General features: G+C 37.6%; 1 protein-coding gene across 1 annotated transcript in view; it reads left to right on the top strand.

Moving 5' to 3' along the window:
• Positions 1 to 13,996, top strand: part of LOC144079271 (inactive dipeptidyl peptidase 10) — a 28,838-nt gene extending 14,842 nt beyond the window's left edge. Inside the window, exons 8-25 of the mRNA XM_077607940.1 lie at positions 198 to 318; positions 433 to 587; positions 1,501 to 1,598; positions 1,723 to 1,846; positions 2,864 to 2,905; positions 3,209 to 3,313; positions 3,719 to 3,810; positions 4,943 to 4,990; positions 6,747 to 6,865; positions 7,092 to 7,139; positions 8,390 to 8,488; positions 8,648 to 8,714; positions 8,809 to 8,988; positions 9,077 to 9,131; positions 9,223 to 9,322; positions 10,773 to 10,831; positions 12,364 to 12,436; positions 12,528 to 13,996. Coding sequence (XP_077464066.1) covers positions 198 to 318; positions 433 to 587; positions 1,501 to 1,598; positions 1,723 to 1,846; positions 2,864 to 2,905; positions 3,209 to 3,313; positions 3,719 to 3,810; positions 4,943 to 4,990; positions 6,747 to 6,865; positions 7,092 to 7,139; positions 8,390 to 8,488; positions 8,648 to 8,714; positions 8,809 to 8,988; positions 9,077 to 9,131; positions 9,223 to 9,322; positions 10,773 to 10,831; positions 12,364 to 12,436; positions 12,528 to 12,745 — 1,803 coding nt within the window. The 3' untranslated portion in view covers positions 12,746 to 13,996. The remainder of the gene's footprint in view (positions 1 to 197; positions 319 to 432; positions 588 to 1,500; positions 1,599 to 1,722; positions 1,847 to 2,863; positions 2,906 to 3,208; positions 3,314 to 3,718; positions 3,811 to 4,942; positions 4,991 to 6,746; positions 6,866 to 7,091; positions 7,140 to 8,389; positions 8,489 to 8,647; positions 8,715 to 8,808; positions 8,989 to 9,076; positions 9,132 to 9,222; positions 9,323 to 10,772; positions 10,832 to 12,363; positions 12,437 to 12,527) is intronic.
• Positions 13,997 to 14,701: the final 705 nt, after the last annotated feature.

Genomic DNA, 14,701 nt, shown 5'->3' on the forward strand with positions numbered 1-14,701 from the left:
CACCTGCCGTTTGTTTGACACCCCTGACCTAAAAGGACATCAGCAGGAAGAATCATGTTTAATACAGTTAAAAAACAGAATTTCATGTGGAATAGTTTCATTTGTGCTCCTTCTTAGATGGAGTTCACTTTTTTTGGTGAGCTATAAAATCGGTAAAGCACCGTTCCAAGGATTTGCTGGCTCTGTTTCATTGCCAGGCCTTTGTTCTCGATGGAGACATCTACTACAAGTCCAGTGTGACCAGCCAAGCTCTGCGACTTACATCCACCGGTGACCGGAAGCGTGTGGTGAATGGGCTTTCAGATTGGACCTACGAAGGTAGGATACAACGCTTTGTCAAACACCATATGAAAATGTTGATTATATGGAAATAATTGCTGCTGAATTTCGTTTTTTAATTTGCCTATGCCTACATCTTTTTTGGGGGAAAAGAGGAGGTGCTGTTGTCTTACGCTGCCCACTGGTGGTCCATGGATGGCGCTCGGCTGGCTTACCTCAGCATCAACAACTCTGCCACGCCCCTTATGGAAATACCACAATTTTTGGGTGGCCTCTATCCCTCCAATTTGATCTTCCCCTACCCTAAGGTAGGTTGTACTTTAAATATTGTGTATATAGCAAACAACTCAGTCTTAATAAATCTAAATCTAAATTAATAAAAAAATCATAAATATATTTATGATTTATACAGTTTTCATAAAACAAAATACAACACCTTAATTCTCATTGAATAATGCAAAAAGATGAAATTGGACTGCGGTGAAAATATAAACCATAATTGGATACACACAAAATGTCATTTTACATCTCTCATCTCATTTTCCCATTTTCTAAACTGGTTCATCCTCACTAGGGTCGCGGGGGGGGCTGGAGCCAATCCCAGCTGACCTCGTGCCAGGGTTAGGGTTAGGGGTTAGGGGGTTAGGGTTAGGGGGTTAGGGGTTAGGGTTAGGGTTAGGGTTAGGGTTATGGCTGCCCTCCATGCATGTTTTTGGAATGTGGGAGGAAACTGGAGTACCCGGATAAAACCCACGCAGGCCCAGGGAGAACATGCAGACTCCAAACAGGTGGACCGAGTTGGATTTGAACCCAGGTCCCCCACGGTGAAGCCGCCGAGCCGCCCGTGATTTGACATCAAATTTAAATATATCGATGTACATACTATGTATGGAAATTAAAAAAAAAACGACCCACTCACACTTAATTCTTTATATGGCTAATCTGAATTTGTTTTATCGAACATAGCTGAAATATTACTCTGTTCTATGAATTGAGACCGTGTGAACACACTTTGACCATCTGCTAAATGGTGGAAGAGCATTTCATATTTTGCCTGTCATGTTACAGAACATTTCTGGCATTGACAGATGAACCAAAACACATGAATCAAATGTCTCACGTGCCATTGGAAACACGGGTGTTTTGAGTCCCCAAGCAACATTGAATTGTCATTCTGGAATATAATATCCAGAAAAATGTGTCTATCGATTGTGCTTGTAGGCCGGCTCCAATATCCCGTCAGTTAACCTGTTTGTTGTGAACCTGTATGGGCCGGCACACACTGTGGAGATGTTGCCTCCTGATGTAGTCCGAGCCAGGTAAAATCCTTAATTCTCAACTTTTGGCGTTTTTTTGTATTTTTCTGATCATTAGCAATTCAGCCTTGTAGAAGGGATTTGTCCCATGAAAACAATGTCCAAGTCCTGTTGTTTTTTTTCGCAGAGAGGGCTACATCTCCATGGTGACCTGGATCAGCAGCACCCGGCTGGCCGTTCGTTGGCTGAACAGGGCCCAGAACCAATCGGTGCTTTGCGTGTGCGAAGCCACCACGGGGGCGTGCGCAGAGGTGGGTAATCATCATTAGTCACATTCGGAATGAATTTCTTCAGCTTGGTCAATGTTTACTACGCTCATAGAAATAGCAGAATATATTTTGCAGCATGAGGATAAATGTCCCTTAACGTCAAGGAATATTTACATACATCCTCCACTAGAAGGGGAAGTTACTCACTTTAATGCACCGCAAAAGCGCTCGAGCCACATTAGATGATTAAATCTTCTGTGCATTTGTTACATAGGTGATTTACAGTGTGATTAAATAACTAAGGTTTACTGACACATTTGTAAAAATGAAATTTTCCATCATATATATTACAGAATTGAGAGTATACTGTGTGTGTATATATATATGAATATATATGTATATTTATATGAATATATATGTATCTATATGCATATATATATATATTATATATATATATATGTATGTATATATATGTATATATATGAATATATATATGTATGTATATATTATATGTATGTATATATATTATATATATATATATTTTTTTTATTTTTGCTTGAGTTCTGCCTACAAGTTTATTTTAGATTTTGTGTGTGTGTATGTTTTTTTTTATGTTGCTGATGATTAGATGTTCTGTGCATTTGTTAAATAGGTGATTTACAGTGTGATTAAATAACTAAGGTTTACTTGTAAAAATGACATTTTCCATCATATATTACAGAATTGAGAGTATACTGTGTGTGTATATATATATATATGAATATATATGTATATATGTGTATATATATGCATATATATTATATATATTTGTATATATATATATGTATGTATATATATGTATATATATATGTATGTATATATATGTATATATATGTATATATTATATATATGTATATATTATATATATGTATATATTATATATATATATATAATTTGTATTTTTGCTTGAATTCTGCCTACAAGTTTATTTTAGATTTTTTTGTGTGTATGTTTTTTTTATGTTGCTAATATTTTTAATATTTAGAATGCACTAACAATTCTAATGTATTCTCTCTGAAGAAACACAAGATGACCTCGGATATAATTCACCGCCAATGGCAGGTACGCAGAATTGCAAATATTCCCCCTCAGTTGCATATTTTATAATAAAACATGAAACGCCCAATAAATTACAGTGACTTCAAATGGACTAAACTAATTAGAGATTCAAATTTCTGAAAATTAACACATGAAAATAAGGCATGACTTCTGTTTCTCGTGGACAATTACGACTTAAAAAAACCCCTAAAAACTCTGGATTCAACCTGAACTGAAATGCTGCTATTCATTATTTAATATTTGGTATTTTTGCTGACTTGAACTGTTGTTTGGGGCTTTTTTTCTCTTTCTTTTTAATCTCCGCAGGACATGCCTCTATTCTCAGAAGACGGCGCTGTGTTCTACGCCATCCTGCCTGCCAAGCAGGGTGCCCGCGGAGAGTTCAACCACATTGCCACTCTTTCAGCCCAGGTCTGTCTTAGACTCATTAGTGTTTATTTCCTCCAAATTGTCCATTAATCCTTCAGCGGGGGTGAAGTAAAACAAGACTTGCTTCCAGGCATCCTTGCCTTGTTTGCATTTATTGCACATTCGTCCTCACTCCAGATAAATCATGACCAAGACATTCCTGATTGGCCACTCCAATTAATCCTCAGCTCACCAAAGGAAATGAACAGAAGAGAAATAGTGCTTTTAGAAATGTTACCATAGGACCTTTTGTCTTATTTGTCATTAACACTTAAGTGCATTTGCCGTTAAAAGGTGAGACCTTCCCGTGGGGCTCATTAGTGAATGGAACATTTCTCACTGAGTTATTGAATGTCCTTCCTTGCTCAAACCTAATTATCATGAATTTGACTTTTAATGTCCTCACAGCACAGCGTTCCGTCTATCCCTCCCCGTTTTTTGACATCTGGAAGCTGGGACGTCACTTCGCTTTGCGCCCTGGATGAGAAAGCCGGAAAGATGTAAGTGATATCCTTTATACCGTAAATGATGACTAAAAAACAACTGATGGATTTCTTATTATTTTTTTAAGTAACAAGAAGGAATCAAAAAGGTAGTTTGTTTGAATTTAGGAATACTTGCTGATCCTATTTGGATTTAGATTATAGTTTGTTTAGTTTGGGCATTTTTCGAAAATTCGAAAACAGAGATTGATCACAGTTTAATTATATAATATAAAATCCATGTAAATCAACACATGGTGCACCACCATGAGATTCTTTTGGCATATCAAAATAGTAAATAATTGCACATGTACATCTATGTGTATGTACATATATGTATATTTATATATATGTATGTTCATGTATATTTATATATGTATGTATATTTATATATGTATGTATATTTATTTATATATATATGTATATATGTATGTATATGTATATTTATATATATGTATATATATATTTCAGCTCCATGCTTATTATTTATTTATATATGTATTTATATATATATATATATATATATATATATTTATGTATTTATTTATTAACTTATTAATTACCTATCTATTTATGTCTAAAATGTCTTTTTCTGTCTGTATTCTCACCCTCTTGCTACTGTGACAATGAAATGTCCCGAATACGGGATGAATAAAATTATCTAATCTAATCTAAAATGGGAATTACAGTAATCCCTCGAATATTGCACCTTCAATTTTCACCGCCTCACGACATCGCAGATTTTTTTCTGGGGGAAATTTATTTTTTTAGTTTACATTTTTTGTAAGTACACAAAAATGTGAAAATTCACGCTGAAACTCCCAAGCAGAAACCACTCAACTGTCCTCCGCTTGCTACTAGAACTCAGCACTGAAGTAAAAAAAATATATATATTATTATTCTTTTTAAATAGGGGTGACCCTACTTGGCAGTTTTTCATCTATCACAGCCATGTCTGGTCTACATTAACCGAGATAATCGGGGGATTACTGTATACCATATAAAATAGAAGGCGCATGGAGCAATAGCTGTTTTCTCCAAGTTCAAATGATTCACCTTGAAGCCTTAAATGAGCAAATGAATGATTCATATTACAAATATAATGACGATTATCATCATAACCGGTGTGGTCTTAATTTTTGGCCTACAGCTATTTCCTGAGTACGGAGGAATCCAGACAAGCCAGGCACCTCTACAGGTAAATTTACACTAATACAAGAATGTTGTATTCATTAACTAAAACTGACAAGTCAACATTTCCGAGCCGAGGCTCGCAAAAGTCCAGGTGGTAAATTGTCATTGCATAGGTGCGGCAAAGGGATGTCGTTAAGTTACATAACAATCCATGCGAACCATAAAATCATCATCGAGTGTGATTGTCGTATTTAACTCAAATGCTGCCAATTGCGATGATAGCTGTAAAATTCATTTTAACTGGAAGGGATGGCAATGAAAAATCGGTCTTCATTGCCATCCACAGCAATAGAAGTGAAATCCATTTAATCTTGGAGTGCTGACAGTGAATGATCCCTGCCAGCTCCTCCCACATCAAATGAATTTAAAGTCCCACAGTCACAGTTTTTTTTCACATATAGTAATTAAGTGATAGAATCTTGTCATTCTGATTCATGATTCCCAGGAAATTTTACCATAAAACTTCAAACCAGAGGCAGAATCTCCATAACATATATATCATACATTTAGGTCTCTCTACAAGCAAGAATAGCGTTTTGGGAAAAAATGAATAATTAATCATATGAAAGTCTTAGCCAACCGATGGTTCAGTGGTTATTCCGCCTGACTTTGGTGTGGGGAGTTTGGGTTCGATTCCCACTTGGTGGCTGTGTGAGTGGTTGTATTGTCTGTGTGCCCTACAACTGACTGGTGACCAGTTTAAGGTGTAGTCTGCCTTTCGCCCAAAGACAGCTGAGTTAGGCTCCAGCAACCCCTGCAACCAATGTTCCCTCTAAGCTGCGCGCATGTGCAATTGCGCACTACTCTCGTCTTCTCTGCGCACAGCAAATCATATGGAGCGCAAAAAATAAAATCCCATTTTTTTATTTATTTTTTTAGCTGTGAGGCCGACGCGCGAACCACTCATACGCCGGGCCGCCCATTCATAGATATTAATCATTACATTTTATTATTACTAAATCATTTATGTGTAGTAGACATACACCGGCTTATGGCAGGTGTGGTCCTGGTGTGTGCCCATAGCAAGCAATGATGATGTTGCTCACACTGGTACTCAGTGTGCTCAGGGAGGTTGTCTTTCTGCTCAGACAAACAAAAAATTAGAGGGAACATTGCCTGCAACCCTTTCGAAGATTGCTGGTATGGAAGTTGAATGAATGAAAGTATTAAAAGCAGGACTTTTTCTCGGTGTATTTTTGGCGACGTACCAACAAAATGACGTTATTGACAGCTTTGGGCAACCTTGTGCATAGCAGTCTTCAGTCAAAAGTTTTGAGGGAAACAACAGAATAGGCCACTTAACGGCGAGTCCACTTCCTTCTTGGAGTTCAATCCACTCTGCCAAACAAGTTTGACGTTGCTTGAGGCTTCATGAAAAACAGCAGGCCAAGCGGTGTTTCCTAAACTTGATCGACGCAAGGCACGTGTTTTTTTTTCATTGGAAAAAGGTCACTGCGCACCACCAAGCAAGATATTGATATAATGCTGAATTCACAGATTAGCATATTCAGTGTCAAATCGGGGCTTGTATAGTTGAACAAAAAGTCATTTGGAGAGGTTTAAAGCCCACCTGGAGAGTTTAAATCTTATTTTTTGTATAAATTAAAGTGTTTGGAGAGTGGTTAACCGTATCAGGCCTAAACAATAACTCATTCTAATCATGACAATCCCTTACTTTCACTTTAAAATCGAATGTGACTGTGTAGAAAATTTGCATTAACCATTGCCATTTGTAACCAAACGCATCTCTTGATTTCAAGCGTGGACGTGCACGGAGCTTTTCACCGCCAGTGCATCACCTGCAACCTCATCGATGGATGCAACTTCTTTCAAGCCGAATTCAGTCCCAATTGCACCTACTTCATTCTCCGCTGCCTTGGTGAGAGCCAAGATGCACCAGAATGTTGGCAATCTTGTCTTTCAAATTCCCACAGAAAATAATACAAGTCCCATGAAAAAGCAATACGTAGAAGAGATTGCACTTTTAATCTTCAATGTGTAAACTTTAAAATCGGATCATTTCAGTCAAATTACAATGCTGATCCTTTTTTTTCTTTAATGCAGACGTCTAATCTTTGTTTTAAAATATCTGAACACTTCTTCAGGTCCAGGAATTCCAAAAGTGACAGTCCACTACTTAAAGGACCCCTCCAGTGAGTATACAGTATTCCCTTGAATTTCAGGCCTAATGTAGACCAGACATTATCGAAAAAACGCTAAGTAGGGGAAGTTTTTACACATCGGTTATGCATGGCCATTGGAAACAACACACGCACGATGCCAGTAATAGTGTTTCTTTTCCTCTTAGAACTCAGTTTTTTTAAATTAATGGTAGATACAGTAATACCTTGACATACGAGTGCCCCGACATACGAGGAATTTGAGATACGAGTAAAATCCTGAACTTTTTTTAAGTGTGTGTGTGTGTGTATAGGAATCTAAGTTCATCTAAGTTAAATTTCAAGTTTATGTTACGTTACGAGCCCATCCATCAAGTGGTACTCGGACGTTTGGTCGCCGGACGTTTGGTCGCCGGACGTTTGGTCGCCGGACATTTGGTCGCCGGACGTTTGGTTGCCGGACGTTTGGTCGCCCGGACGTTTGGTCGCCCGGACGTTTGGTCCCCCGACGTTTGGTCGCCAGACGTTCGACAACATGACAGAGAGATTACTGTTGAAACCAGCTCTCAAAATTGTATTAATGAGAGAGAGTTTAATATATAACCACTAGTTATTTGTTACTCTGTTAGTAGGTGGTGAATTACAACCAATAAAAATATGTTTTTCCATTGTAATATGTATATTGGTGTTTTTTTCAGAGGGTGGGAATGAATTAATTTGTATTTAGTTCATTTTTATGGGAAACATTGATTTGAGATACGAGTAAATCGACATACGAACGCATTAATCTTGTATCTCAAGGGGTACTCGGACGTTTTGTCGCCGGATGTTTGGTCGCCCGGACGTTTGGTCGCCCGGACGTTTGGTCGCTGGGTTCGCGAGTCCTGAGAGAGAGAGAGAGTGTAATATCTAAATATCTACTGTTGAAACCAGCTCTCAAAATTATATTCATGAGAGAGAGTTTAATATCTAAATATCTACTGTTGATTCATGAGAGAGAGAGTTATGTCCGGGCGACCAAACGTCCGGGCGACCAAACGTCCGGCAACCAAACGTCCGGTCACGATTTCAAGGTACCGCTGTAGATATTACTATAGTTATTGTTGTAGAGTTGTCATTTGGAAAGCATTTTGGCTTTCCGCCTTAAATGTAGCATTTTATTTTTCCCCGTTATGTGGCGACTTAAACTTCCATCCTATAAAATCTCAATTTATGTAGTTCTGAATCTTCATGATTCATCTTGACACTGAGATGAAAATGAAAGTGTCTTTAATCTTTTGTAGGATACGTTATCTTGGAGGATAACACTCCTCTCTCCAAAGCACTAGAAGACAAACGTCTCCCCGAGACTCTGTTCAGGACCTTTTCTGCGGACACCCATGGTATGACAAACATTTATTAAAACAGCAAAAACATTAATTTTTTTAAACTGACATATTTTTTCTCCAATCAGAGTCATTTCCGTCTTCAACTATCCTAAATTTCTTTGCCAGCTTGTGCTAGCTTATTAGCTAATTGGAAATCGCATTTACTTTCCTCAGATATGCACCTGAAATTATCTTTACCACAAGGTTACGAGGCTAACATACACCCGCTGCTTATCATTTTGTAAGTCGATACTTCTACTGGCCCGACGTATCTGTTTTACCCCAACATTGCCATTTAAAGGTTCTCAGGTTTTCTTCTTCATCTCGTCATTCAGCGACGACCTTCCCGGTAGTCATTCGGTGACAGAAGAGTTTGCACTTGACTGGCCTCAGGTCCTCTGCAGCTCGCACAATGTAGCGTTGGCGTGGGTGGACGGCCGTGGACAGAAGACCCCCACCTCGGACCCCCGCAGGCTAGGTTCACTTCAAGTCAAAGATCATTTGGAAGTTGCAGAGTGGGTTCCACACAACACCAACAGAAAACATGGCAACGGTACCTGTAAAAAGTAACTAAACAGTACATGGCTTCCATGGCATTTTCAGACTGTTGATGAAGCTGCCGTTTATTGACGATCGTCGGATGGCTCTTTATGGCAAGGTTAAATGTTTTAATCATTTTTTTAATTGTTAGATCAGCACTCCCAAAATGATTTTTGTGTTACATTCAGGCATATTTGTTTTTCCAACAGGCATTTGGTGGACACTTGACTCTGAAAATGTTAACTGCAACAGAGAAGCTCTTTCAGTGCTCAGCTGTAGTGGCCCCAATAACAGACTTTAGGCTTTACAGTGAGTTTTTTTTAATTTTATTCTTATTATCATTTTAAAATATCTGTCCTGTCCAAGCTTTGTGAAGTGACCCATATATTGTTATCCTGCTTGATGGTTTTTTTTGTATATTGGGTGAACGCATGCATACTATATATAAGTGTTTCCCCACCTTTTTTTAGCTGTGGCACACTTTTTGCATTGAATCTCAGGGGACACCACCATCTGAAAATCTTTTAATTTAAAACTATGTCGCCTATATTAATAATAGTCATTCTCATCAAAGTTTTATCAGCAGGAATCACATAAACCTCCCAAATTATTCCAGAATCATTTTTTTTACACGGACCTAATGTCTGCGAACCCTGAACAACTTCCAGTGAGTGATGGAAAAATAAGTAATATAATGTTGTTAATCTGATAATTCTATGACTTTTCTCCAAATACGCCTTAAGTCTCCTAATACATACCTGTCAACCTCTGCCGATAACTGCCCTTATAAATGATTATGATTCCCCTTACAAACCCCCAAAAAACCTTACAAACACCGTACAACTCGTACGGAGTTTGTAAGGTTTTTGGGGGGTTTGTAAGGGGAATCATAATCATTTATAAGGGCAGTTATCGGCAGAGGTTGACAGGTATGCTAATATTGAGCAAAATAATTTTGTGCTCGCACAGACTTCACGTCGCCAAAAGTTGATGCCCTAGAAACCAAACAACTTCCGGTTCATGTTAAAGAAAAATAAGCAACAAAATGACTGTTTCATAATTTGAATCTTGTAATAGTATAATGATTAAATGATTTTAAACTTATAATAATTAAATTTTAATCTCACAATATTCCTATTAATTTTTCTCTTTGAATATCACATTGTATGACTTCTTGCAATTCCCCACAGCACAGTGGTTGGGAAACACTGGTATATTATATATATATATTTATATATACTATATTGACCTTCTAACCTTCCTAACTCTCTATTTTATACTTTCAATCAAATGATCAACCTTCTCGCCATCAACATATTGTACTTATTTAACATTGACCTTCCTTTCAACCAAATCTATTTACTGTCTAGAGCCAGGCTATTGACTTACCAACCACGTCAGATAACTACATTTTGACCGGCTAATATTGCAAAAAATAAAATTAAAAAAGTGTACATATATACACATAGCCTCCATGCTAATATTTACATCAAATAACCCCTCTACCAACCTAAACATTGATCTCATTATACCTGTATGTCATACAGGTAAAATGAGATCAATGGTTATGCTTTTTATTGTCATCATACAGTGTATGATGACAATAAAAAGCATTCAATCAATAAACTAAATGATCTACCTGGTGCCCAACCTACCAATCAACTGACCACCAGCTACCTTACCCACCAGTTGATGAAATTATTTCATACTATACTTCTTCTACTCGAGTTAGACGTTAAAGGTTATTCTACTGTTTCAGGTGCAGCATTCTCTGAGCGGTATCTGGGTCTTCCAACAAAGGAAGAACACATTTACTCGGTAAGCTTTTAAAGCCACAATGTTCTTAATGCTCTATTTCAAGGGTGTCAAACTCGGGTTGGTTCGCGGGCCACATTAACGTCAATGGCAATTCATGTGGGCCGGACCATTTTAGATCTAATATCTAGATTTTTTTTTAATTGGATTGAAATAACTGGATCAAAAGCCCTAAATAGTCGGTTTTTATAGATCTAAAACAATGTTTATTTGAGCTTTTTTTTCTTAGTAATGGAAAGTCTTTTAATTATGTTTTTTTTTTATTTCAAATGGAAACAAAATATTTTTTTAAAGTGGAAAATGGAAAATATTTGTATATTTATTTTTAGATTTTACAAAATGCATTTTGAACTAAAAACACAAAAGAAAAAAATTGGATTAAAAAAATGCATTGATTGTTTTTAAAAAGGGAAAAATCAGGAAATGTAATGTACATCTATAATCATTTGAATTTGATCCTAAAACAGAAAGTCGGCACTCATGAGTTACTTTCTCGGGCCGCACAAAATGATGCAGCGGGCCAGATTTGGCCCCCGGGCCGCCACTTTGACACCTGTGCTCTATTTACACCCCATTTTTTTCACTGTGAACGAAAGTGTGCAGCAATTTTAGCCGCATGGTATTATGAAAGCATTCCGTCACAGTGCGGTAAACGATTTCCTTGTTGTGAGTTTACTTCTCGTTTACTTATGTATTCATTACTTATTTGCACTAAGCGCTATACAGAGACACCTCGCTACTTCGCGCTTTGGTTATCGCTGCTTCGCTACATCGCAGATTTTTTGGGGGGGATTTTTTAAATTATTATTATTATTTTTTTTTTATTCATTCATCTTGCATACTGCCCATTTTCGAAAGGGTTGCGGGGGTTGCTGGAGCCTAACCCAGCTATCTTCGGGTGAAAGGCAGACTACATCCTAGACTGGTCGCCAGTCAGTCGTAGGGCACACAGAGAGACTCAGAACCATCCACACTCGCAATCATACCGCCGCCTGCGGGAATCGAGCCCGCGTCTGCCCGCAACAAAGTCAGGCGAGTGAACCTCTACACCACGAAGCGGTTTATTTTTTATTTTTTTATTTTTTAAAGTTCATAAATGTGAATGTGAAAATCCACGCTGAAACTTTAAAAATAAATAAATAATGTTGTTCAGTGCTGAGTCCTAGTAGCAAGCAGAAGGCTTATTATTTATTTATTTTTAAAGTTCCTAAAAATGTGAAAATCCAAGCTGAAACTCGTAACCAGAAGCCACTCTTGCTACTAGGACTCAGCACTGAAATTTATTATTTTTTTTCAATAAGGGTAACCCTACTTCGCAGATTTTCACTTTTCGCGGGGGGTCCGATCCCCCATTAACTGCGATAATCGAGGTATTACTGTAACACTGTCAATTTATCAATGATTTGTTACTAAACAGGACTTTAAAGTAAACTATAAACCTGCACTTAGTAGCTAACATTGTTAAGAAGCCAAAATCAATTGGATTGATGCAATTGTGAATTTAATGTGCGTTATAATTTTTATTTTTATTGCAGACTGCGTCTCTGCTGGGTGAGGTCTCCAAACTGAAAGACGAAAACTTTCTTATTCTACACGGAACTGCAGATGGTACATGTTCGTGATCACGCTAGGCTAACATGTTCATCTTCCCAACTTAATCCTAACAAACTAGAGTGTGTTTTTTTTTGTTTAACCGCAGCCAGTGTCCACTTCCAGCACAGCGCGGAGCTCCTGAGCCGGTTGGTCAGAGTGGAGGCTAATTACTCCTTGCAGTTGTACCCGGATGAGGGCCACGTATTGCGGGAACCGCGCAGTATCCAGCACTTCCAGCGCACAGTAGTCAACTATATTCATAACTGCTTCAAGCACAACATCCTCTCGGATACGGCTGAGGATGGAGAGGAGGAGGATGACTGAGCCCACGGGGTGGACCCTTGTCCTCTTCTCTCGAGGTGTTGTCGTATTTGAGGTCTACAAGCTGTGGCGGTGAGTGTGATGTGGAGGGCAGGAGGGTGTACGGAATGGTACACAGTCGATTGGTCGCCGGTCATTTGGTCGCCCGGAATGTAAGTGATAATTACCATTTAAATCGTTGCTGAAATTCCCTAAATACAAACTGTGAATTACTATTTAGTCATACTTAATGCCCTAGTTATTATTAGGCTAAAGAAAAGCTCTTAATTTCCCGGACTTTTATTGTTTTTTGTTGGAGAACTTGTTAAGACCCTGACTGACGTAGCTTCTTAAAGGGACAACGCATGTACATACAAACTCTTATACACTGACACGTCGGCTCAGTGAAACTGCTCATGGCCATTGTTGGCTTTTATTGATGCGTAGACCGACCGTGTTGTTTTACCTTGTTTTGTCGCCGGTCTTTTGGTCGTCGGTCTTTTGGTCGCCGGTCTTTTGGTCGCCCGTTGTCGCGGTCAGGGCGGCCAAAAGACGGCGACCAAAAGACGGCGACCAAAAGACCGGCGACTAATCAACCGCACACGGTACGGAACAGCATAAGGGAAGCAAGTCAGCTTCTATGACTTTTAGAAAAAGAAAGAACTCAACACCAACTGCACACAACTATTTCTGCTGTTTACTGTCTGCTCGTGATTGTGTTTGTTTACAAAATACAGTGGGTATAGAAAGTGCACACACTTGGATTGTTTTGCACATCTTTACAATTTCTTTCTTTCACTTTTGTTGTTTCAGTAACCTGGGTCTTAAAAATGTGGAAAAAATCTGATGCTGGCTATTAGTACTATATTGGCTACTGATTAATTGTCTTCTTCTACTTGTAGTACTTTCTCTAGCCACTGTATATTGTGTGTAAGATGGTGTAGGCTGATGATTGTGCCAAATGTTTACAGGTTTTAAAGTGTAGCTAAAGGTTGCATGATTTGAAGTAAATTGCATTTCCAGTCTTTTTTTTGTCATGGTAACCACTAATATTACATGCCCAAACACAGTGTTGATACATGTTTCATAATCAGAGTGCTGAAGCCCTGAACTCCAAAATGAAGGTCACACATAATGTTCAGATGAGTCAGTTTACTCCCAGGGTTGTAGGAAAATATCCAAATTCCTTTAAGGGGAACATTGACTGTAGCAAGTACAAAACGGTATGTTATATTTATATATACCTATATATATATATATATATATATATAGATATATATATATATATATATATATATATATATATATATATAGGTATATATAAATATAACATACCGTTTTGTACTTGCTACATATATATATATATATATATATATATATATATATATATACATAGATACATACATACACACACCATATTTTTCAGGCTATAAGTGATTTCTTTATGCTCTACAAGATTTTCAATGCGCTTTATAATCGAGTGCACTTTAAACATGAAAATAAACCAACACACTGATTGTACTTTTTATAGTCCGAAAAATATTGTACGCATACATAATGAATATGTTTTTACAGCTCTTACGTAATATAGCACATAAATGACAAAATGCACCTGCTAGCCAGCTACTACTATTGGAGTAAATATGTACTCTGTATACAACAATGCAGTTATGATTTGGATATAGTGTGACTCAACCAATCCTGGGGAAGAATATACTCATGTTTTGATATTTCTGAACTTTTGAATTAGTCTCCTAATGCATGAGACGGTACTCAATTATCTCTCCAAATTCAGTCTAGACTAGAGTTTAGACTCTAAACTATTGCATGACTCCGATTCTTTACATCAAACTTTTTTCCCAGCAAAACCTTGACAAATAAAGTCTTGTTTTACAGCAAAATTGTGTTTTCTCGTTGTTTTCTCATTGTTTTCAATGTGCTACTTGAAATGATTGATGCACTAATTTACAAGCAACAGTG

Source organism: Stigmatopora argus, chromosome 1 (genome assembly GCF_051989625.1).
Source record: "Stigmatopora argus isolate UIUO_Sarg chromosome 1, RoL_Sarg_1.0, whole genome shotgun sequence".
Lineage (NCBI taxonomy): Eukaryota > Metazoa > Chordata > Actinopteri > Syngnathiformes > Syngnathidae > Stigmatopora > Stigmatopora argus.